Source organism: Periplaneta americana, chromosome 13, assembly GCF_040183065.1.
Source record: "Periplaneta americana isolate PAMFEO1 chromosome 13, P.americana_PAMFEO1_priV1, whole genome shotgun sequence".
Taxonomy (NCBI): Eukaryota; Metazoa; Arthropoda; class Insecta; order Blattodea; family Blattidae; genus Periplaneta; species Periplaneta americana.
Window position 1 is genome coordinate 164,771,666 of NC_091129.1, and position 26,808 is coordinate 164,798,473.

The 26,808-nt window shown below is 34.6% G+C and overlaps 1 protein-coding gene across 1 annotated transcript; it reads left to right on the forward strand.

The window, feature by feature from the left end:
- The first annotated feature begins 519 nt into the window (after nt 1-519).
- LOC138712613 (uncharacterized) lies at nt 520-26,808 on the forward strand. The gene is made up of 8 exons (XM_069844584.1): nt 520-674; nt 812-1,023; nt 1,203-1,340; nt 3,729-3,845; nt 10,375-10,488; nt 13,495-13,807; nt 17,709-17,992; nt 24,709-26,808. Exons 2-7 carry the CDS (start codon nt 880-882, stop codon nt 17,954-17,956), a joined length of 1,074 nt encoding a protein of 357 aa, XP_069700685.1. The 5' UTR covers nt 520-674; nt 812-879; the 3' UTR covers nt 17,957-17,992; nt 24,709-26,808.

Consider the following 26,808-nt stretch of genomic DNA (forward strand, 5'->3'; position numbering starts at 1 on the left):
TAACTTGCATAAAATCACTTTGGGCCATAATCATAGACATTCTTAGCGCGGGCTTGCGGTGGATGATCAGCGAACTAACGTTTTTCGTATTCAGAAACCAGTGTTCGCGATATGATATGATATGATATGATATGATATGATATGATATGATATGATATGATATGATATGATATGATATGATATGATATGATATGATATGAATCCTGTACAAGTAATCAGTCGATAGCCGGGGCTAGTTTAGCACGCTCGTATCGCGGGCTAGCGAAATATCTATGCATAGCACCCTTTATTTTAAAAATATTTTTAAGGATTATGGTTTTATATGTCAGTCTACATTCTTCAAAAGCACGTTTTTGAGAACCTTTGTACTTTGTAGCTTTTATGTGTCAGACAAAGTCTGTCCAAAGCGCTAGCTAGTGTTCAAAACTGGCGCTAACACAACATCTCGCCTCGTGTTCGTTCATTCAAGCGGCCATGAAACCATTGCTACCAACATTTCTCAAGTTTTGAGCAGTGCAGTATAGTGGAAAAAGACAGTGTGATAAATGGTACAAGGCAGTATACAAGTGTTTTGAAATTAGTAATGTTTATCAGAAAAATTGTTTCATTATCAAAACTAAAATGAATATTTATTTGTGTAAAGTTAAATATTTAGTATTAAATCATTATTCTGAGTAAGTTTTTGAAGTACTACATTTTAAATGTTTTTTGAAGACATACAAGGTTTCGCCTATCGTATTGACCTAACCTTACTTTTTCATGTCAATTCGCTGTCATACATAGAGGTAATAATGTCCTGTTTTTCCCCTAGGAAAATCTTTCAGGTCCACATATTGTGGGCGTGAACAATTTCCATGCTGTTGGAGCAGGTGTTATTCAATGAGGACCAAAAGTTTTGTTCTATTTCTTCTTTGTGTTGTTGCCACCAGCATATTTCTCATTCTGGTAGGCAACCAGCGTCCTTCTATCCAGACGATTGTGACAGAAACTCACAAGCAGCTGAACAATCTCAAGAATTTCAAGGTAAAATAGATTTACAGATTACTTTACTCTTAGGTTTAAGCTATATTGTAATTTAATTTAATAATTTCCATCGACAATATTAGGCCTATTATAGGCGTACCTAAATTATAGAATGTTAATAATAAAATTGCTGAGATAAATACGACTTTTCTGATTCATTGTTTTCTTATACATTTCAGGAGAACTTGGAAAATGCAGAAGAAAAAAGATTTCTAGCAGATGACAAGTATCTTACTATGCTGGGATTTACAGACCATCCACGACTTTATCCAGTTTCAGTGTGGAAAAATACCTCTCTTCCTATAGTCGTAACTTATGTAAGTTTTCATGGTACCAGTAATAATGTTTCTTTACTAACATTTTTCCTTCAAGACAGGTCCTGAATCATGTTCATAAGAAGTGTTATCAGATACATTCGATGGTTATGGATTTACATGGTTTGTTTTAACTCGAACGTTTTCAATTATAAATTTTAAAACGTAATGGCTTTAGAGTTCTAAATTGTTGTATTTTGTATAACGGCAATGCATAAGTGTTACAATAATGTCAAGTTTCTTTCTCTGCCATAAAGTGAGAGAAAAATTAAAATTTATTGCCGTAGATCAGTCATTCTATGGTTATGGATGGGACACGTTAGATAGAATTATTCTAATTTATTTAAAATTTACCAGTGATAGTATAGAAACGAGGCCTACAGTTTCAGTACCTAAAGACCGTTAGGCTGCAGGTCTAGAGATAGCTAGATTTTCAGTTTTTTAATCTTTATAACACTTACAAATGGCTTTCAGAGAACCCGGAGGTTCATTGCCACCCTCACATAAGCCCTCCATCGATCCCTATCTTGAGCAAAATTAATCCAGTCCCTACCATCATATCCCATCTCCCTCAAATCCATTTTAATATTATCCTCCCATCTACGTCTCGGCCTCCTCAACGATCTTTTTCCCTCAGACCTCCCAACTAACACACTATACGCATTTTTGGATTCGTCTATACGTGCTACATGCCCTGTTCATCTCAAACGTCTGGATTTAATGTTCCTAATTATGTTAGGTGAAGAGTAAAATGTATGCAGTTCTGCATTATGTAACTTTCTCCATTCTTCTGTAACTTCATTCCTCTTAGCGCCAAATATTTTCCTAAGAATCTTATTCTCAAACACCCTTAATCTGTGTTCCTCTCTCAAAGTGAGAGTCCAAGTTTCACAACCATACAGAACAACCGGTAATATAACTGTTTTATAAATTCTAACTTTCATCTTTTTTGAGAGCAGACTTGATGACAAAAGCTTCTCAACCGAATAATAACAGACATATCCCATATTTATTCTGCGTTTAATTTCCTCCGAGTGTTACTTTTGCTCCAAGGTATTTGAATTTTTCAACTTCTTCAAAGGATAAATTTCCAATTTTTATATTTATGTTTATAATTCTAGCATAAGCTAGCTAAACTTTACAAACTTTGATATCATCCACTCTCCAGTACAGGAAATACACGATCCATGGAAGCTAACACTGGTTGGCACATACAATTTTAGAAGAAATTAATAATTATCATAGAAATGAACGCATATCTATTTCTTCTAATTTATGGAAGAGATTTGCGCATTTTATTCATTGCTTTCTGTAGGTATGTTACTGATAACATTATATTTGTAAGATTAATGTAGGCCTAATTTAAAACAGTCAGAGAAAATTAAAAAAATTCTGCTTCTTGTCAGTGAACATTTAGTTATTCTTTTATTGCATTTCTGCATTCAAGTCTTTGCAGTTAACAAATGATTTTATGACATTCCAGTCTCCCATTTTTCTTTTTCTCAAATTAAACTCTCTGTGGTCATGTTTCACTCTTACAGTGGCAGAAGTAGGCTATGCAGAGAAACAGATGAAAGTGTAATGAGATAGTAACTGGGCTATTTTAGTTCCTATTTACTTATCGGAAGACATTCTTATGCCATTAACCCTAGGAATTCATGATTAAAGTTCAGTTCTGATGTATTGAACTTCAGCACTCAAATGAGAGATTAGTTTATTTATATGGGTGACAGATTTTAATGAAGAAATTTTTAGAGACCAGAGCTAGTCATTCATTCTGGGTTAGTGATTACCATGCTTGCCATCGAATATGAAGGTCGTGGGTTCAAATCAGGATTTTTAAGACAAAACTTCTTAACGTCCTTCAAGATAGCCTATTGAATTAAAATTTTTGTAGAACATTTAGGTCTAAGTAAAGAGCTTTATCCAGGAAAAATTACTGTCAAATGTTCTTCGCTTCTACCAGTTCACTTGTTTTCTTGGAATATGTCTGTGGGCCTTGGTGCTCAGAGGCTAAAATGCTGATTTCAGACATCGAGGAAAAATTACGAGCATTCAGTGGAGATTCCAGGTCAACTGACTTCTTTGGCTTTCCCCTGCAAAAATAATTTTAATTATATTAATACAAAGAAATTACACTAATTGCTTTCGAAACCCTGTAAAATGAACATTTCCCATTATATTGCCAGTGTTTTTATTTTTATGAATGTCTATACCGTGGCTAGTGTGTGAGGTCTTTAATATTTTTAATACAAACATAAGTTATTTTCAGTGCATATTTTAAGATTTGTAATGCATATATTCTCAACACCAGTTACGTGACAGCCTAGCTTTGAACGATTTTCTCTCTCTCCTACCTGCTTTATTATTTTGTACAATTCTATTTCTCAGGTGTTGGATGGACAAGAGCAGCAAGGTATAGGGTTCGCGAGGAATGTTGCACATTTTCTACCAAATCATACAACACTAATCTACAATTTGGGCTTAGGACAATACGCACTTCAGATGGTAAGTATCAAACAGGCCCATATGCATTGAACTTGTTTTAAAGAGAAACTTCATCTTTGATCTTCATTATTAACGCTAGTGTTTCATGATGTGGATGTGCATAGTCAGTAATGAACCCAGAACCATATGCATGCTCCACATTGTGTAGAGGCTTTTAATAACTTTGTGCGAATTTTATATTTGTGTTAGTTGTATGATGATGATTATTGGTCTATTTGAAGCTGATATTATTATTATAGTGAAACTTGTTCAAGACGGAAGTGACATGGTCCTAATTTTTTTTCCGTTGTGGACAGATTTCCGTATTATTCAGGTGTGACATTAAAATGGAATTTTTGTCATTCATATACATGAAAAACAAAATGGCATGCAGCAAACTGCAAGAAGTACAAAATATTCCATTTAACACTCATCACATTAAATCAGCTTTCTGTCGCTTATTACGTTGGTGAATCATCTTGATTAAAATCTCATTTTCTGTATAAATATTATCGTAACTCACTCGTTAGTCATTAAACTTTACTAAAGTTTATTAATCTCATTCTATTTAATATCTAACACTGTACTCTAATACTGTACTGCATATCACTGCACATTATTAATTAATTGGACTAGGAGCCATCTATTAGAAGCCTTGAATTCTGGTTTATTTCATTTCTTTCCCACTTCAATAGCTTGCTTTGCAGAATAGATCCAGAAATTTATGACCGACAGGTCAACACACCCTCGTACCCTCAGAATTTTGCAAAGAAAACTTTTTATCTTAGTGACCTACATATTTAGTATATTCCTTGAAATCACACGTTGTTTCAAAATATAGTTACAAAATATAGTGTGTCCAAAATATTGTTTCCGTTTTGAACAGTAGCAGACAGATTCCGTTTTATTCAGGAAAAATTACACATAATACATACAAATTTCGCCGGGACCAATAAATTGTTCCCAAATACACAGGATTTCGGATTATTCAGGTTCCGATTTGAACAGGTTTCACTGTATTATTATTATTATTATTATTATTATTATTATTATTATCATCATCATCGATACCAGATTACATTTTCATAATCATGTCCAACATATTTATGATCATTCCATTAGAATGCTCGGACTTATAAGGTCTATAACTTATTCTTTTTCTACTCCAGCTATTCTTGTAATTCTATACTATACATTAATCAGATCTAAACTAGAATATGCATCTGTCGCCTGGAATTCTATTACTTCTACTGATTCGGGTAAATTGGAAATCATCCAAAGAAAATTTATGTCCCGGGTCATTCCATAGTGACACACGTAACATTTTTTAAGTACCTAACTATGATCTTCACAGGATATTTAATTAAATACTTAGTAATTCATGAAAAAGACATTACTGTCTTTTAACATAAGTATTCCTAAATATAAAGAAAAATTCTTAATGAAAAAGAATAATTAATAATGCAAGAAATATTAAATATTGTATGGTATGACACACGAACATTTTCTTGCCACTAGATTTATTACCAAAATGGAAAATGTTCATATTATTGTGCCAAATGACATAAATGAATTCACTTGTTTTCCAAACAATTAAGACACTTGTGTATAGAGATGAGCTTAAACGATATTTTCAAGTATCTGTGACAACTGTGACTGTGACAATTAAATATCTGTGACTTTTATCAGTGATTTTGTCACGCCGATATTTTATATCGATACGTAACATGAATTACACCGATATTTTGTCACACCGATAAAAATTAGCAGGAAATATTGAAGAGCAATGAAATATGAATACGATTTCTCTATACACACCACTCATCAGTGATTTATATGGGAAAATCCAACAAAGAAATTATGTACATGTACCATTAACAAATAAATACATACCTAAATGAACAGTAACATGTCAAAACTTAACCTCATGTACCAAGAGGTTATATTATAGGTACTGAACCAGTTGATCATTTTTAAATGTAGTTGGGTATGGAGAAATTGAGGTTATATGATTACCCTAATCGTTTTAAAAATTGACCCTTTTTATTGTTTATAATATAATGGATAAATTATTTTAAGTTGTGCATTAACATTATAATATTGAGTCATAGAATAAAAATTAATTAAACATAATTATTCGGAAAAACATTGGAAAATAATTACAAAACGAAACAGTTGTTCAGACAGGAGTTTACACAAGATTAAGTACTGGTAATCGTAATCAATGGTGTCATTATTTAAATCGTGTAATAACATCATTTATAATAAATGGAGAAACTACCGCCCGATTGCTGTTAGTGTATCATGTGCACGCGCAAACCTACGACGTAGAGGACAGAAATATCAGTCAGAGTACTGAATACGGAGCAGATTTCGATAGCGATATTTTGTCACAGATATTTTGCGTCATCAGTCACAGGTTTATCTGTGACAAAAAAATACCTGTGACAAAATATCGGTTTGTGAAATATCGGCCATCTCTAATCGTGTAGTACATGTAACTGCTAAATCACGAACTTTAAAAAAAATTAACAGTGCCATTAAGAAACAAAATATTGCAAATGTGTTGTGACACACGAACATTTCTGTCATGTTGGTTACTAATTGTTTTAAATGCACTATAAATACATCACTTCTTGTGGAAGACCATGCCTACAGTTCTTATTATACAAAACAACACTAGATTACACTAAAATACACTTTTAAATTTAAAATATCCACGGTTGTTTACAACCATATGTTGTGATATTTCCTGTGTAATGTCATGTGACGAATATACCAATATGTCAACCATTTGTAGTACTTCCCTTCCTTGGACATCACAGACACTTTAAATTCTTCGCCACCACAAGATTTTGTAACTTCATATGTAGCCTATATTTGACGTCTTTTTTTTTTTACTTGGTCATTTAACTACACTGTATCAACCACTAGGTTATTTAGTGTCAATGGGATTGGTGATAGCAAAATGGTATTTGGCGAGATGAGGCCGAGAATTCGCCATAGATTACCTGACATTCGCCTTATGGTTGGAGAAAACCTCGGAAAAAACCCAACCAAGTAATCAGCCCAACTCAAATTCTTGAAAATACTATCAAAAAATGTTCAAAATATATTAATATTTATATCAATAGAAAAACTAATATAGATTTAAAAAGGCCTAACTTCTAGAATTGCTAAATGATACCTAGGGTAAATTAATTAATGTTATTAAATAAAACGATTTTAAATTAATATCAGAAATTTAGTCCCATTTACCTAATGTGCAAATAATTACACCAATTTATTTATACACAGGCCTAGTGTGGTGGCTACCTATTTACGATATAAATGTACTGCATAAGCTTGTTTTTAATATGAAATAAATTAACATAAACCATTTTTTTAAGTTTTTAATTCAAGGAATTAAAAAAATAATAAATATTTTATACGAACTTTAGGCATAAATTGTCTTATGCTAATTTTAGGCCTACACACTATATTTTTACAACAGTTGTTTAGTCTGTCCAAAGACAGGTGTGAACCTCACAAGTGATACCAAGAAGGCACCACTCATGAGGGAACTAGGCCAGGAGATAATGGGATAGCGTGGCCAGTTCCTTTCCCCCTTACAACAGTTATGGAGCACATATTTTCAAGAGTGTTTAACTTACAGTTTATGTACTTTGAAAAAAAAAAACGCACAGGTGCGTGTGCACTCACACACAATTATCTTAATCAACAATAAGTATTTGAAATTCCACTACTAATTATGTTTAGACGTAAAGACTTCCAATAACAACAAAATTTGTAACTGGATTTTAGGATAAACTTTAGTGACACACGAACATAACATTTTTGTTCGTGCGTCACAGTCATTGTGTTACGTCTGTCACGTGTTTTTCTTGTAGAATACGTACATAAATCAAAATGTTGTCCATATAAGAAGTTGATTGTTATGTGAAAGTTGATTGTTATGTGATGTTTCTCACTTTTACATTTATGAAACATGAAAAAATTAAATGGTTTTGGAGAAATATAAACAAATGTCCATTTGAGCGTGACACACGAACTCTCAACCTTTCCTTGTAATAATTGCAATCAAGCACGAAATAATAATTGTATTACGGTTTCTATGCATTGCAATTATTAACAAAGGTCCGCACTTCATTATTAATTGCATTTAACATACAGAAGTAATGATTTATTTGCCTTAAATGTGCATGCAAATATGTGATTTTTAGTAGATAATTTCGTGCTCTTAAACCATAGACTTCTTGGCGCTTTTTCTCCCACATACGTCTTGTTACACAATGAGTGTTATCAGATTAAAAAAAAATCGGATCATAACGAAAAAAATGACATATGACAAGCAGAGATTCGTGAGATTTTTATTTTTCGTGAAAATGTCGCATTTTCGTGGAATGACCCCCCTATGTGCTTTTAGGTTTTTACCAAATTCATCTGTTTTCAATTATGAGCGTACTTATAAATATTTTAACTTTTCTATCCTTTATGCTAGACGTCTTGAACTTGACTACTAATTCTTTTGTAAGGCCTTAAAGAGTGATATTGATTGTGAATCCTTCATAAGCTATATCTATCTTCGGGCCCCTTCGAATGGTTTAAGATTTCAAAAAAACTTTTTATACCTATAAGCCTAAATCTCTCTCTCCAGTTGTCAGATGCATGAAAGCTCTCAATTTGCATTATATTAATGTATTGTTGTTTGGCTATTCTCATATAAACATATTCATTTCGACTTCATTCGTTTGTGTTGTTTTTAGCTTTTCTGTATCTTGTATTTTTGTAATTATCTATTCATTTTGTCATTATTGTTTATTCGTATTTGTCTCTAATTTTAATAATTATTTGTATGCACTGTTTTTGTTAACTGTTCATTTTGTCGTTATTGTTTATTTGCATTTGTCTATAATTTTAGTAATTATTTGTATACACTGTTTGGTTATTTCTTATTATTATTATTGTTATTATTATTATTATTATTATTATTATTATTATTAGTATTATTATTATTATTATTATTATTATTAGCAGTAGTAGTGTTATTATTATTATTATTATTATTATTATTATTATTATTAGTAGTAGTAGTAGTAGTAGTAGTAGTAGTAGTAGTAGTAGTAGTGTTATTATTATTATTATTATTATTATTATTATTATTATTATTAGTAGTAGTAGTAGTGTTATTATTATTATTATTATTATTATTATTATTATTAGTAGTAGTAGTATTATTATTATTATTATTATTATTAGTAGTAGTAGTGTTATTATTATTATTATTATTAGTAGTAGTAGTAGTAGTAGTAGTAGTGTTATTATTATTATTATTATTATTATTATTAGTAGTAGTAGTGTTATTATTATTATTATTATTATTATTAGTAGTAGTAGTAGTAGTAGTGTTATTATTATTATTATTATTATTATTAGTAGTAGTAGTAGTATTATTATTATTATTATTATTATTATTATTATTATTAGTAGTAGTGTTATTATTATTATTATTATTATTATTAGTAGTAGTAGTAGTAGTAGTAGTAGTAGTAGTAGTAGTATTATTATTATTATTATTATTATTATTATTATTAGTAGTAGTAGTAGTGTTATTATTATTAGTAGTAGTAGTAGTGTTATTATTATTAGTAGTAGTAGTAGTAGTAGTAGTAGTAGTAGTAGTAGTAGTAGTAGTAGTAGTAGTGTTATTATTATTATTATTATTATTATTATTATTATTATTATTATTAGTAGTAGTAGTAGTGTTATTATTATTATTATTATTATTATTATTATTATTATTATTATTAGTATTATTATTATTATTATTATTATTAGTAGTAGTAGTGTTATTATTATTATTATTATTATTAGTAGTAGTAGTAGTAGTAGTAGTAGTAGTAGTAGTAGTAGTAGTAGTAGTAGTAGTAGTGTTATTATTATTATTATTATTATTATTATTATTAGTAGTAGTAGTAGTAGTAGTAGTAGTAGTAGTAGTAGTAGTGTTATTATTATTATTATTATTATTATTATTAGTTGTAGTAGTATTATTATTATTATTATTATTATTATTATTATTATTGTCAGAGCGTGGTGCCGACCACACCATCTCATTCTAGTGCCGAGGTCATGGAAAGCATGGGGCTCTACCTCCATGCCCCCCAAGTGCCTTCATGGCATGTTACGGGGATACCTTTACCTTTTATTATTATTATTATTGAGTTGGTGGTGAGATGGTAAGATATAGTCAGCAAAATAGTACAATGGATGGTAAATAATCGCAATTCGTGACCCACATGGGGAGTCATGGGCAAGATAACGCCCAGCCTCTATACAATACATGTGTGTTTGCCCATGCAATATCAATCACAACCTTGCACCTCACTTACTGTAACGTACTTTATGGTAAAGTTGTCATAGTTGGGCATAAAGTGCAAAGTCTGGAACATTGTATTTAGTTCTTCATATTCAGTTAAGATTCAAAATAGATCTTCGCCTAATCTTTTTATGATCGTGTAGTACCTAAACAAAATTATTTCTTTTTCAGCTTCAAGGCCATTGTAACAGTAGTCGCTGCAGTGTTGTGAATTTTGAGCTCAATTTCTTTCCTTCACACGTGGAAGAGGAAAGGCTCCATGCATTTCGTCCACTTGTAATTCAGGTAATATTTTTAAATACTAAACATGACATTGTTCTCTTTTTCAACATATGAATGCAGCCATGTATTAAAATCTATATAAATTGTGTGGCACCATGCATGAAACCCATAACCCACACTTAACCCCTTCTGAGAAAATCACTGATGTAAAAGGGGAAGTACACGTTTGACCTGCAAAAATTTAGTGAAATTCATTCAAAAAAGTGTGCGATATTGTCTTGGAAAGCTCTACAATATCTTCTAAGTAGCAGAATTTTCCATTTATATTCTGTTCTGATCGTAATTTAAATATGATTATAATTTTCTTGCATAATTTAAACAGAGATAAATAAATGTTATGTCAGTAAGAAGTGAATGTTACATGAGTAACATTATTTGAAATGTCTGTTTTGCATGTTATTTACATTTAACAAAAGTGTTAATATATATTTTGATGTACCAAAGTACATATGATATTTCCATGCAGATATTCTGCGTCATCATATGATGAAAGAGTGATGGAACAGAGAAAAATTCTCTCCGGCGCCGGGATTTTAACCCGGGTTTTCAGCTCTACATGCTGATGCTTTATCCACTAAGCCACGCCGGGTTCAAATCCCGGCGCCGGAGAGAATTTTTCTCCGTTCCATCACTCTTTCATCATATGATGACGCAGAATATCTGCATGGAAATATCATATGTACTTTGGTACATCAAAATATATATGATATGCGTAATAAATCACTTTGTGATTTAAGACGGCGCCTATACCGTCGGATCCCGGCCAATCAGTCACTCATTCGAGTGCACCTCAACACATGTATGGACTTCGGTCCTGCGTTCATAGACATCTATGACGTAGTGCAGAGGGCGGCCACTAGAGGGAACCCAAGAGATGGAGCTTAATCTGAGACGATTCTAACCGGCGTCGGGGTTGTATCCAGCATGGCTTAGTGGATAAAGCATCAGCACATAGAGCTGAAAACCCGGGTTCAAATCCCGGCGCCGGAGAGAATTTTTCTCCGTTCCATCACTCTTTCATCAAAAGTGTTAATGATTATAAAAAAGGTAATCTATATCAGATTCATAAATTATATTCATGTTGACTTTTTACTATATAACTTCAGAGACGTTCATCATTAAAGATTTCATTATAAAATCTGTGTCCATATCATGTTATGTCAGTAACAATAAAGTTTTCATTTTTATAAGGAAAAATAGAATCTTTTTTTTTATTGGGTTATTTTACGACGCTGTATCAACATCTAGGTTATTTAGCGTCTGACTGAAATGAAGGTGATAATGCCGGTGAAATGAGTCCGGGGTCCAGCACCGAAAGTTATCCAGCATTTGCTCGTATTGGGTTGAGGGAAAACCCCGGAAAAAACCTCAACCAGGTAACTTATCCCGACCGGGATTCGAACCCGGGCCACCTGGTTTCACGGCCAGACACTCTGACCGTTACTCCACAGGTGTGGACAAAATAGAATCAAACAATGAAACTCTTGTTCCTGTTATTGCTTATCTAAATAGAATCCATTATTATCTCATAGGTTTCCACAAACAAGAGTTCATAGTTAAGAGAGGGGAACAAATTTATTGATAAAGAGCACTACTGAATGTTACGTCAGTAACCATGGAATTGCAACTTTGTACATAACACCATAGTTAGCATGACATTAATAATATTATGTTGTTTTTTTAATTTGAGGATTACTCTCTTCATACACGGTGCCACAGAATTGTAAAAACTACTGAAACATGTTGCTGAAAATGCTGCATATATCATCACTCTTATCGTGTGTAACATCTTAAGCCAGGGTTATAAAGGTTGCATATATAACACTGCTAAATCAACAATAACAAAATCTTGAAATTTTGAAACGAATTTTCCTTAGAAATAAAACCATTTCACGGGATTCTCTGCATGAGGTGTTATCTTTTTACGAGATTTTTCTTGGGAATTTGCCCTCATTTAAGCCAAGTACTATGAATCAATCTTCTCAATGTATCCAGCTGTTTGCTGACAACATAAAGTCCACTATAACCCATTGTAGTGTATTCAGTTGTTGTTTTTCACGAGAAATGAGGGGTATTTTGATCGGTGTTCATTATAGATGCCTGTTGCTAGTAGCCAGAGTTGGGGTGTAGTCAATATATACTGCAGGGCTGTGTCTTCTGCAACTGGTACTGATGATTTTAATTTACTTCCTTTGTGGTTTATGGATGGACAGTATAGAAGAATGTTCCAGATCTTCATCATGATTATTACACCACAGACAAGTAGGATTATGAGAAATGTGAAATCGGTGTAGGTGCAATTGAGTGACAATGTGACCTGTTCTGGCTCTTGTTAAAAATGTTTGAACATGTCTGGGCAAGTTTTTGTACATTTCCAGGTCATTTGGTTTCTTTTGTACAGACTGTAAAATTTTTCCTTTGTCAGAAGAGAGCCAATTGTTGATCCATAGGTTTGTAAAATGAGACTTTACTGAAGCAAAAGCATTGGATAGAGATATCACTTGAAGAGGTCTTGGTTGCAAATAGGTTGCCTGTTTTGCAATATTATCGACACTCTCGTTTCCAGGTATACCACAATGACTAGGTATCCATTGAAATGTTATTTCCTTTTGGAGTTCTTTTAGTTTACTTAGTTGTTTCTGTATTGGAATAATTCTATGTGCGTATAGGTTTGGTACATATTTAATTATATTAAATATAGTTCCCTTGGAGTCGGTAAGGATGCAAATAGATTTTTCAGAAATTTGAGTAACACACTGAAGAGCAGCATCAATAGCTAGCAATTCAGTGTCAAGACTGGAGGAGGATGAACATGGTGTGAAATAACTTCCTTGATATTTTGGAATATAATACCCTGCTCCTGATGTCCCATTATTAGGATTTAGAGATCCATCTGTATAAATTTGAAGGTGAAAGCCAAGTACTATAAAACTATTTTTAGAACTCTCTAATGAAGAAAAATACATATTGGCAAGTGTATATTTTGATTAACATGTAACTGTTGATTAGGATGCTTTGAACAAGGCTGGTGCTGTCTTGTTTCTGGAGTGTGACCAACGCCTTGTAACTGGACACCTTGAGCCTCTGATACAACAGGCCTTAGCAGGTGCAGGCGTCGTGAGTTGGGCCACTCACTATGCCACCTCATCCCTCACACATCCCAAGATGTTCGATTACTTCCAAACCAATGCTGACAGCTTCTTGTTCCTGCCTATGGTTGAAGCTACGAAACTGCTCTTCTACAACTTGCCTGGTGTCCATACTGGTCTCATGCTGCCATGGGTACAGTGCGCTCTTACTCAGGATTGTGTGCTTCCAATTGGTGAGTAAACATTTTTTTGTGACGATAATAAAGTTGTGTGTGTGTGTTTTTTTTTTTTTTTTTCATGAGTTGCTGTATAACTGCATGCCCCATTACGAATGTAATACTACATGCATGAAGCCTATTCCAAATTTACAAATTATTTTAAGTTATCCTCCCTAGATCACTCTTATTTGGTGTCACTTTTGTTGTTTATAGCTTGTAATATAGAATTTACTACTTTCACTGTCACTTTGAGCTTGATCTAATTTGTAGCATGTCAAAGTTTAACCTATTTACAAGTTTTGTAATTTCACTTTCACTAACCTATTTACAAGTTTTGCAATTTCACAGTCACTTTAAGCTTGATGTTTCACAGAATTGTGAAGTCTATACCGCTGACGAAGGTCGAAAATATTTGGAGGTAGTTGGAGGCCAGTGCTTCGCACGTTGTTGGCCACTTGCCTCCTGCTTCTTGGATTTTTCTTATCATGTCGTTCCTTTGTCTGGTCACTATGCTACAATCAAATATTACGTGATTGACTGTTTGTTCCTTCTGTCCGCATGGGTGTATGGGAGACTCTATTATTCTAAATCTGTGGAGATATGCCCTCAGCTTCCCGTGCCCTGTTGTCATTGCTGTGAATTCCGGGGAAATGGGTACTTTTTGGCTCAACCTCCTCTTGACTGAGGGAAAAAATGCTTTGCTTATCCTTCCTTTCGTCGAATTGGACCATTGTTGCTGCCACATTTCTAGCCCCCTCTCCTTCTCTCGTGTCAGAATAACTTCTCTTGGTGTTTTGTTGTAAACGACTTCACTGTCCTCTAACGCTGCTGTTTTCGCCAATCTGTCTGCTAGTTCGTTGCCCATTATACCGAAATGTCCTTTGACCCAACCGAAGTGTATTATCCACTTGGATTGTGTTAATTCTATAATTTTTGTTTTTATTCTCTCAATTATTCTGCTTAGTTTGGATTTGTTACTCAGTAGGTCTAATGTTATCTTGCTATCAGTGTATATATCTGTGTGTGTGTGTGTGTGTGTGTGTGTGTGTGTGTGTGTGTGTGTGTGCGCACGCGTGCATGCGTGCGTATGTGTGTTTTTTTTTTTTCATGAAAAAAGTGAATTGTTAGGACATGTCTTGCATTCTTTTGATCCAAAACTGGTCTAAGCTCTGCGAAAAAAAAATCTAGTTTCAAAATTTCATCAGTATGTACATATTCCAATGGATGTTTCATTAATATCCATCTGTGACTGCCATAATTAAGCGAGTGGATGGAAAAAGGCCATAATCCAAAAAGATTTATTTTGAGATAAAGAAGAAAAACTGCTTGTAAGCCATACATGTTGTACTACGACTGAAATAAATTTGTATGTTGTAGATACATTGTAAATTAAGTTTATATATAGGTCTTGTGTCTACATTAGATACAGTTACTCGTAAATTATTAAAAAAAAAAATTGAAGTTACGTCCATATTCCAAATATCCATGGTTTATGAAGATTATTTGAATAAAGAATATATATATATATATATATATATATATATATATATTTAAACATCATAATTGTACATTTATGGTTCAACACCAGAATACTGACGACAATAGAAGCTGTGTCATACAAATTATAACTGAAACAAAAAATTTAATTCTTCTAGTACAGAAAAATATTAACATAGTAACATTATGCCCTTCTCATACACGGAAAAAATGAGTAGACTAGACGATATCAGTCCCCTTCGAAGTCAGTTTCATAACCTGATGCCTTGGCTTCCCTGAAAATGCCCATATACCATTCATGGTCATCTTCATTTACATATTTTATGCTCGACCATGCCAAAATGTAGTAATTATACACCTGGTAGCAGACCTTTAATGCATGTCATTAAAGTACACCTACTCATTAAAGGTCAGGTCTTTCAGCCAATGACTCAGGTTACAACTGTTCAGCCAATGACAGGTCAGCTTTCTACCGTTATAAAACCGCAAGTATCGATTATTCTCGGATATGCAATCGAAAGAGAATTAGCGAAAAGTCACGGAGGCTGGAAATCCAATATTGTCGCAGAAGGTTATGTTCTGTTACTATAATAATTAGCGTTAATTGTAAATAATATTCAAATAAATTCAATTTGTCATCTCGTTTTTCAATGTCTAATTTAATTTCAATGTTATCTCTGTAGGTTCTTATGGCCTAGCAAGGTCAATGTGAACATCTGTTCCTCGGAAAAAATCAATACTTTCGCGTCTGCGCACATCTCACAACATACGGGACATTGGTCAAGGTCAGATACAAAGAAAATTAATAATATCAAGTTAGAAATATGGTCGAGCATAAAAAGTCGTATGAAACTCGCCTATAATGGTAATTAAGAAGCTCGTATGAAAATTATGAAACTCGCTTGCGCTCGTTTCATAAATATCCATACTCACTTCTTAATTACCTTCATTATAGGCTCGTTGCATAATGTACTATTAGCAAATCAGCGACATCTTTCACTTTAGCTACCTTTATGTCAACACGTGTAACTCTTGAAACATTACTAGCAACAGAGGCATTTTTCTTCCATAATGTAAACTTATCCTGTGTCAAACTAGAGTAAGTTTGTGATGTCTGAACACTGCCATCTTGTGTATAGGTTAGTGCAACATATTTCTGTATGGAAAATTTCACACCACCTATGGGTGATTGAAGGAACTCCATGTTGTATAAATATGCCAGTAGAGGGTGCAAATAACCAATCTCCGGAAGACGGGCGTAATCTTACTTACACCGTTCTTCCATCCATCCCCTCAATTGTTTCGAGGTTTTTTGGAAAATGCTCAAAAAGCAGTTGTATAAAGTTGTACAAACTTAATTGCATATCCATAAAAAACAAACTCAGTAGACCTATTTGTCAAGTGATATCGACCAGAAATAAAATTAAGTTTGTTCTTAAATCTCCGTCTGTTATGTTAACAATATTGGCCTTGGAAACTACTATTCAAAAGTTTCAAGTATTCGAAAATACCAGCAAGGATTGCGACACTAAAAGACAAAAAGAATCGGAAAGTAGGTTTACACATTCGGATTTTTCGTCTTGCAGGTACCCATACATTAAAAGTTCAGCTCGTGACTGGAAAACGCTTCATGTTACCTCACAAAAGCCATTTTGCTTTCATGTGATGAAGAAGAATTATAACGAATTCATGTCTTCACAAATTTTGCTGAAAATGAGTTTACAATGCCCTTCCTTTGATGAAATGTTTCACTTTGTATTGAGCTATTCCTACAGCACTATGGCAGTAACAATTTGAAATATTAGCAATGATGTTTACGTAATATTTCGTGTCATTTTTGCATCATATACTTTTATTTTATTCGTTTTTTGTGTGATGTCCACTGGTTTTGAATAAAACTATTGTTATTTTCGATTTTGTATCCCATTCTTCCATTTGTATATTATGCAAATCTAGTCTTTCAGGTAAGGCTCCCTGTAAAGCAGATTTGAATAATTTCAAGGGAAAAATTGTTCCGGGGCCGGGTATCGATCCCGGGACCTCTGGTTGAACGTACCAGCGCTCTTACCAACTGAGCTACCTGGGAACTCCACCCGACATCGTCTCAACCTTTCTCCTTATATCCACACAACTCGCGTGGGCTGACGAAACGCCAGAGACCCATATCGAGTGCACACAATCTCTGTGTGACTTGGAATTGTGGTTTTCTGTTAACGTACACAGTGACGTATATATTATGCAATTCTAGTCTTTCAAATTATTCATTTGTATATTATTTGCATATAATATAACATCTGTATTTTTCTTCTGTTATTGTCATTTATATAGTTTCCATAGTATCATAATTTTGCTCTGAAGCTTTTATAGTAACAGATTCTGCTTGCAAATGTGTGTCAGTAAATTTGCCCACTTTTAATAGGTGCACAATCTGGTGGTTGTCGATTCAACAAAAAGCCCCAGTACCGTTACTCAGGATGCCATCGGTATGATGGTTCAGCACTAAATATTGTCCTTGGCCTTAAATTTGGGTTTGATGAAGGACAGTACACGTATGGAGGTCACGAAAAGTTCTTCAGGGAAGTTGGACCAGATGTTGTAGCAGCAGAGATGGCAGGTTTGGAAGGAAATGCCACTGAATCTACAGTTATCACAAGAGATGGCATTTGAAGATTTCACGAAAGGAAACTATTCATCAAGAGAAAGGTTAGTTTTCTGAATATAAATTCTATAAGTAATTTTAAGTCTTATTATTTGAGGCGCTCACAACCAGAATGGAGCAAGTCCACCTGTGGTCAGTTTGTGGATTAATACAATCTCGGATGAAGAAAACTTAGATTTATTCATTGCCGTAACAAACAAAGTCCATAACTCATTTGTTTCTCCACAGAGGGCAGCATTTCCTATGGAAGGTGAAGGTTGCTAAGTGTGAGCCAGGAACTTTAAGACTCAATATCTCAGAACTATTCCAGATGGACTTGGTCCACTCTGGTAGTGAACCCCTCATTTAATATACTGAATCTTGGTACCGTAGAAGAGGGTAAAGTCGATCAAAATTTTGCAATTTTTTAATGAGTTCCTCAGAAAATAGCATTTTGTCGTCATATCCTTCAATTATGAAGGCACATTACAAGAATTGTATTACAATCTATAAAAACTGTTTTTTTTATTTGACTTTTGATCGAAGTTACCTGCTTAAATAGGGTAAAGTCGATCACCATTGATTTTTAGTTTAAGATCGATTTTAAAATATTGCGGAGTAAAGTCGATCACTGTTTATGTTTTTAAAAAACAAATTAAGTGTATTACATATATTTTATTTGTTATAAGGGGTGTAAAAAACAATAATAATCTTTAATATATGCCTATAGCATTATATAGTGTATCTTTTGTTACTGTGATCATACTATTCGATACAATTAGGCCTATAGGTCTCCACTGTACAATCGTGACTATGATTGCCAACTTATAAAACATAAAAACACAGTTTAATACTTCACATACCGACAAACAAAGATTAGCCACCGGCGTGGCTCAGTCGGTTAAGGCGCTTGCCTGCCGGTCTGAAGTTGCGTTCGGGCGCGGGTTCGATCCCCGCTTGGGCTGATTACCTGGTTGGGTTTTTTCCGAGGTTTTCCCCAACCGTAATGTGAATGCAAGGTAATCTATGGCGAATCCTCGGCCTCATCTCGCCAAATATCATCTCGCTATCACCAATCTCATCGACGCTAAATAACCTAGTAGTTGATACAGCGTCGTTAAATAACCAACTAAAAAAAAAAACAAACAAAGATTTAAGAATTCAAAATTTACATTGAAATACTACCCTTCAATTATAATCTAAAATGCAATTCAACATTGCTTAGGTTTATATCAGATGTTATTCGAAATCTTCCCCTCCTCATGTCACTTTAGAAACTACGTTGTTCCAATAGTCAAGCACAGAGGGGTGTACAAAATATGTTCCTTTGGCAGTGCTTCTCTTACTCAAGAAATTCACCATAATTTCGTCTTCCTCTTTCCCCACTATCCCATCAACATAAGCTATACTATGACACTTTTCTGTTTATAAGTGTTAGTTGGAGGTATTTCGGTGAACAATTTATTCTTCTTGCTGGTCCTATCTGTTTCGAGTAGGTCGATGGCATGATTGACTTAACCCTACAAAGGTACAAGTTTTCTTAAAATAATAAGTTTCAATACTAACATTTACGAACTGCAAAACTATTATTTCAGGATACAATCTCAACGAAAAGTACTTACGTAAACTTCCTGTCTCCTTTCACTGCTGACGATAATTCAGAGTTTGTAAGACTTTGTTTTCATTTAAGAGAAGTTGAAAATAACAATTTTCACTTCAACGGCAATTACTCAGTGTTCACATTGTTGGCATGCGCAGGCTTTTTGTTGTCCCTCTCGCTTATATTTGCAATGTCAGGCAATGAAGTCAGCATAACAAAATTTTAACAAGTAACTGAGAAAATATATAATTTTCAATAAAAATCGCAAATGATCGATTTTACACCCACTGATTGACTTTACCCACTTCTACGGTATTTTGTTATTATTGCTTCTACAAGGACATGCGTCGTGTAACATCGCCGTGACCCGAAGTGGACTTAGAAAATGTTCACTGTTCACGAGTGCAGCCACTTTCTTTTTGACAACTGTACATTACCGTGTTCAGTATTAAAAATAAACATTGTATGTATTTCAAAACTTCATTTTTAAATCTATATGAAAATTACTAAATTTCAACATTGAAAAAAATGTTCGTGCAATACAATATGTCTTTACATAACCTATAAACGTATTTTCCAATTATCCGGCAAAATCAGTTACCCGGCCCTGGTTTTGTCCCACAGTTGCCAGATACGAGGAATTCTGCTGTACTACCTTCTCTCGCTATGGGCATGAGTGCACTGAAGTTGCGTATGAATTACGTACTGCCTTTCTCAGTAATATCTCAGCATCGAGAGCAGCTACAGACTTCTATGACTACTCGTTTATTTTGGAATCACGAGTTCTGAAATATTAAAGTGCTAATAGACACACACAATACACTTCGATTGAACCGTACTTACTTACAAATGGCTTTTAGAGAACCCGGAGATTCATTGCCACCCTCACATAAGCCCGCCATGAATCCCTATCCTCAGCAAGATTAATCCAGTCCCTACCATCATATCCCACCTCCCTCAAATCCATTTTCATGTTATCCTCCCATCTAAGTCTCGGCCTCCCCAAAGGTCTGTTTTTCCTCAGGTCTTCCAACTAACACTTTACATAATATGTATTTCTGGATTCACCCATACGTGCTACATGCCCTGCCCATCTCAAACTTCTGGATTTAATGTTCGTAATTATGTCAGGTGAAGAATACAATGCGTGCAGTTCTGTGTTGTGCAACTTTCTCCATTCTCCTGTAACTTAATTCCTCTTAGCCCCAAATATTTTTCTAAGCACCTTATTCTCAAACAATCTTAACCTCTGTTCCTCTCTCAAAGTGAGGGTCCAAGTTTCAGAACCATACGGAACAACCAGTAATATAACTGTTTTATAAATTCTAATTTTCAGTTTTTTTTTTTTTTTTTTTTAATAGACTAGATGACAAAATCATCTCAACCAAATAATAACAGGCATTTCCCATGGTTATTCTGTGTTTAATTTCCTCCCGAGTGTCATTTATATTTGTTACTGTTGCTCCAAGATATTTGAATTTTTCCACCTCTTCAAAGAATAAATTTCAATTTTTATATTTCCAACTCACCAGCAGGTCTACATCCTTTATAAATGTTGTCATTCTAGTTGACTCTAAGGCATCTATATCTGCAATTGCAAATTACCTGGAACCTCCAGTCAACAGTAATGAACTATAATGCAGGAAGATTATCAGAAAGATTAATAACCTGGGTAAAAAAGTGTCACTACAATGAATACTGTCTCACTGCGGGATTGCAGGGAATGAAATGGCAGATTCGCTGGCTAAGAAGGGAACACATATTCCCCAAACTTTTCTCTGCACAGTCCCATACTCTAGAGCAGCTGTAAACATCCGACACAGTCAGAGAAGCGTTCCCAGTTAATTTGGAGGATCAGATAAAAGATAAACTGTGGTAGGAAGCTTTATTAACCACATTCCCAGAATGGCTTAGAAGAACAGTTGATTGCTTATTCTGTACTGTGGCAGGGCATGACTGCCTAGGCAGCCACCTTCATCGCCTAGGTATCCTACCAAGCCCATATTGTATCCTCTGCAATACTTTTGGACGTCATAGATGCTGATCACATCAAAGTTTTCTCATCACTCTCAGCTAGCAGATACTGGGAGGCCAGAGAAAAAGTGATGAATATTGTAACGTTTTATTACTAACAACAATGTAACTTTATTCTTCCAACAATAACTCTTCCCTTTCTACACAGTAACACAGTATTCGTTAGTGCACTCCACTGACGACAATGACAATTTACTTGGACTATTACGAACAACAATGAACTGTTAATCTTAACTAATATTTACAAAGCACTATTTACAAATCAGAACTGTCAGTTCTCAGTTCACAGTTCTTCTAGCTCAGTCACTCGAGTTCACAGTATCTCGAACCACAAACCTTCAGAGACAGTCCACTGTACTCGAACTCAGGTCCCTCCAACTGCGGTCCACTGCACTCGAACTCAGGTCCCTCCAACTGCGGTCCACTGCACTCGAACTCAGGCCTTCGGATGCTGACACAGTTGCGGACGCACACTCAAGTCGAACTCCGGTACACAAGACTGGCTGGCTTGCTCTGTTCACTGGCTTACTCACTGAACTAATCATGAATCACACTGTCCGAGTTCACTCGCGTTTCTTCTTTTATAACCACAGCGACGTAGCCTGGAAAGTTCGACGCGTGTCCAGAGATAGCACTCCAGAGAAAGTACTCGAACAATCCGGACCCCTCTTCACTCCGCACGCACCAGATGCGCGTGCAAACTCCCTCGCCGCGTAGGCCCTTTCCCCTCTCTTCTCTCCGCCGCGCGCCGTCCCTCAGTGCTCCGTGGAGCCCGTGTCGTCTCACGCGCGATCTGCTCTCTTGCGGGACGCTGGTCGTGAGTTCGAATCTCACGTCGCTGTCACAATATCTAAACTATTTACTTTTAAGTTGTACTCTTGCAATTGTCTTTGTATATTCTCTGTTTCTTTCGCTTTTGGTCATTGTAAGGTTAATGACATTTGTCAATTACCTCTTCATTAAATAAATAAATAATATTTCCATTTCGTACGATGTTCTGATCATGAGACATAATCATTCAATTGAACCATAGTGGAAAATTTGTTGTGAAGTGGGATGATATCAGAATGTCCCTTCATACGAGGGAATCAATCAATCAATCTTCTTAATATATCCAGCTGTTTGCTGACAACATGAAGTCCACTATAGTCCACTGTAGTCTATTCAGTTGTTGTTTTTCACGAGAAATAAGGAGTATTTTGATCGGTGTTCATTATAGCTGCCTGTTGCTAGTAGCCAGAGTTGGGGTGTAGTCAATATATACTGCAGGGCTGTGTCTTCTGCAACTGGTACTGATGATTTTAATTTACTTCCTTTGTGGTTTATGGATGGACAGTATAGAAGAATGTGTTCCAGATCTTCATCATGATTATTACACCACAGACAAGTAGGATTATCAGAAATGTGAAATCGGTGTAGGTGCAATTGAGTGACAATGTGACCTGTTCTGGCTCTTGTTAAAAATGTTTGAACATGTCTGGGCAAGTTTTTGTACATTTCCAGGTCATTTGGTTTCTTTTGTACAGACTGTAAAATTTTTCCTTTGTCAGTATAGAGCCAAGTAAGAAAGAGGTACCCACATAAGCTGCATTACCACCAACGCAGTCCCACTATATTTTTCACTGTTTATATTCATGGAGTCCCTCAGTGTAAAATTCTCCGGAGGTAAAATAGTCCCTCAATCGGATCTCTGGGTAGGGACTGCACTGAGAGATGCCAAGAATCGTACTAAAGTACTTATTTGGAACACCAAAAGTCACACCGTCCAGTCAATCAGAGCCAAATTTAATATTGGAAAGAACCATATAGTGAGACAAAGAGGCAAATATAATACCAAAAGGATTGAAGTATGGTGTCAGTCCAATGCAGAAGCAAAATCCATTCTCTGTAATATAAAAAATGAGGCTAAAAAGAATAAATTCCATGTCTCATTGGGTAGTACATTTAAAGACCGAGAATTAAAACGAAAAGACAACATTAATGAAAAAGATATAGACACTCATACGAGGGAAAAATATAATGCATGTTCTTCATTAATTACTTCTGTCATCATAGACTCGTACATTCCATAATAATATGTAAACCGAAACAAAAATAAAATATTCATACCAACATTACTGTAGTTTCATTCCCAATGTTGTTGTTGTTGTTGTTGTTTTCTAATGCCAGGCGTTTGACAATAAAGTCATTTGACCTCTTGCACTCCAATATTTTTCAAAGATATTATCATGGCCAGCCACTGAAGCTCAGATTTTGAGGTGTTCCGAATCCATTTCTTGGTTTGAGTTGCACAATGGGCAGTTAGGGGACTGATATGTTCCAATTCTATGCAGGTGTTTGGCCAAACAATCATGGCCTGTTGCCAATCTAAATGCAGCTACAGACGATTTTCGTGGTAAATCGGGAATTAACTGTGGATTTTGATGCAGAGAGTTAAATGGCAAGTTGTAGCCGATTTAAGTGAACACCATATTTTAACGTTTTGGTGGCCATTTCATTCACACACAACCCCCAGAATGTCTGGAGGACCACACCTGCTGTTGGTCGACGGGTCCATTGGACCTAGCTGGGAGATCTTGTTGATCACCAGCTTTCCCTCCTTAAGTCACTGGAGGACGATTTTAGTGCCATAGCAGGTCAGTACTAGGAACAGAAAAGTAGAAAGAGGAGGAAGGAAAGTGAAATGAACCCCTAGGCCTCGAATGCTCTAAATCCGTCGGGGTCGAAGAAAGTAGGAGTTCAGTCAGAGGACTGGATAGGAACGGGTAAAGAGGGAATTAGGTATTGAATAGAGGAATATTATACCAAATTCAGTCATTAACTCATCAAGCTGACCAGTGCTAATTGATGAGTAGCCCCTCCCTTTAGTTCAGCTTGTAAAAATACTTCTAATATAGGTATAGTCATACACTTAAAATGTACTACTTCTTACGTTTCTAACAGCAGCAACAGAATAATGTATTCTACGTGTCGGTGTATCCCTGACACAGCACAGTTTTTTTCCCCACACTGTAGACTAGTGAAAGACTTATTTATATATTGCTTCTTAGAATTTTTTCCTTTATGAAAACTATAGAACTTGAAACTACTGTATACAGCATTTATTGTTGTAGTTATACGAAATCTAGTAATTTGGCTCTCTTGCAGGTGCAGTCCTCATGGTTGGTATTGAGTTGTAATACATATAATTCTTAGGTAAGGCAAATTACTCATGGACAAAAATGGTTGGAAGAAGAAACATCACATTGTTTGTTGTTAGAGGACGTTTGATGAAGTGGAATTGACAGTTGTGGCCCAACCATCCTACGGCCAGCATTTGGCACAAGACATTTGAGCCATGAAAAGTTAGTTCTTAGGGAACATAATTTAAGAGTGGCATTAGTCATTATAAAGCTGTGACTGAAAAAATGCATATTTATTTTTTATTGCTGGATTTAGAGTTTGCACAAACATAGAGGTGTCAATAAACACTGAGGCAACTGAAGAATGTCTAGTAATAACATGGCGGTAAAGGTGAAAAGACCAGTGGTACCAACAAAGGTTGATGGAAACAACATTATGTAAGTTACATATTTCTGGATTTGTTCACATGAAATGTGTTATAATTTTTATTGTGTATAACTCTATGACCAGCAATGCTTTTGTAAATAGGGAAGTGCAATAACATGTGGAAATCGTACATTTTTAATGGGACCTTTATTATTTTGAAACGATACAAATACTATTTTTGAAAAATACATTTCTTTTTTGCATTGTTATTGAGTGCTTTAATGAAAGAAAAAGAAAAGCTTACAATTCAAATACAAATTCTTCATTTTTCTATATACACTTTTAACACATCACTGATTAAATTTCCAACTTCTTTATTGTGTTAATATTTTGGATTTACCTTGCTTTCTAGTTTGGTTGGAAGTCTTGTCCTTCGAAACTAGTCAGCACAGCAAATCCTAAATCTTAACACAATAAAGAAGATGGAAATTTAATCAGTGTCAAATACAAAATTAAATTACATTGTTTTTGAACAAAAATCTCAAAAACACAAAACTTGAACCTTTTTATTGCCTATGTCAATAACATTTTTTACTGACTCCGAGATACATGCTGTTTCATTAAGTGTGGGACATCATAATTATCAACTGCGTTTTCTTCTCCCCTCGCCGCCCCTAATTTTTTATATACAAATGAAGGCATCCCATTATATTTTTCCACTCTTAAAATTCCCGCACTTGAATAAGAGATTATCTTTCGTTATATGTTTATTTTCATGTAAGATTTTATAATTAACGGCTGTGAATTATCAACAAAATATGTATACACACTCACACATTAGCACTTGCGAACTTCATATTTTCATATTTCTAATTCAACTTACACACCTACACATAGATATATAAAATACAGACGTACGAACAGAGTTGACTTCTTCTCATCTGTTAGTAAAAGTGTATCCGTAGTTTTTTTTATTAATAATTACTGTAAAGTTAGTGGTTGTGATATTAACGACAGGGATTTTTGAGATAACATTCACCATTGCCCAGGAGGAAGTTAAGCAGTGGACTTGCACTAAAGACATTTAATTTCCATGTGTAACATACTGTAATTTCAAATTATAAATTATTATTGTTATGTAAATAAGAAGTGATAAAATTTCTAACATATCACGTTCATAATAGAAGATAATTCAGCACACTTCAGATATTCAGCAAGTGTAGGCTATGCGATCAAATTCATATTAGGCTGCAGGTAATTGTTGTGTTGTTTCTGGGATAGAGAATTGGAGGTCATAATATCCATATAAGTAATTTTTTTTCTGTACAGATTATTTAGGTCCTATTGAACTAGATTGTCTTTAGTTCAGAACACTTGAACATTTTTTCAATAATTTGTTACTTGCACGTAATAGATGGTTTCAAAATTTAATATTTAGCTCGAAAGGCCCTCCCGCCTCTTTCAAAAGAAGAGAGGGGTGTGAAAGGGTTAGTGTTTCTTCTTCAGTTGTTAAGATTTATATCTTTTGAGGATATGGTTTAAGGTTCCAAAATCTCTTGTGTACAGTGAAATCTCAGGATAACGTACATCAGAAAATATTATTTATACTTTATTTTGAAAAGTACCTCATAATGCAAAAAGAGAGTGTTTTATCGAAACAAAGTTGTTTTGATTTTACGTAAGGTAATGCAGATATCTTGGCTTTCAGCTGAGTTCTGAGCCCATGTAAGATTCAACAAGCCCAAGAAATGCATTATG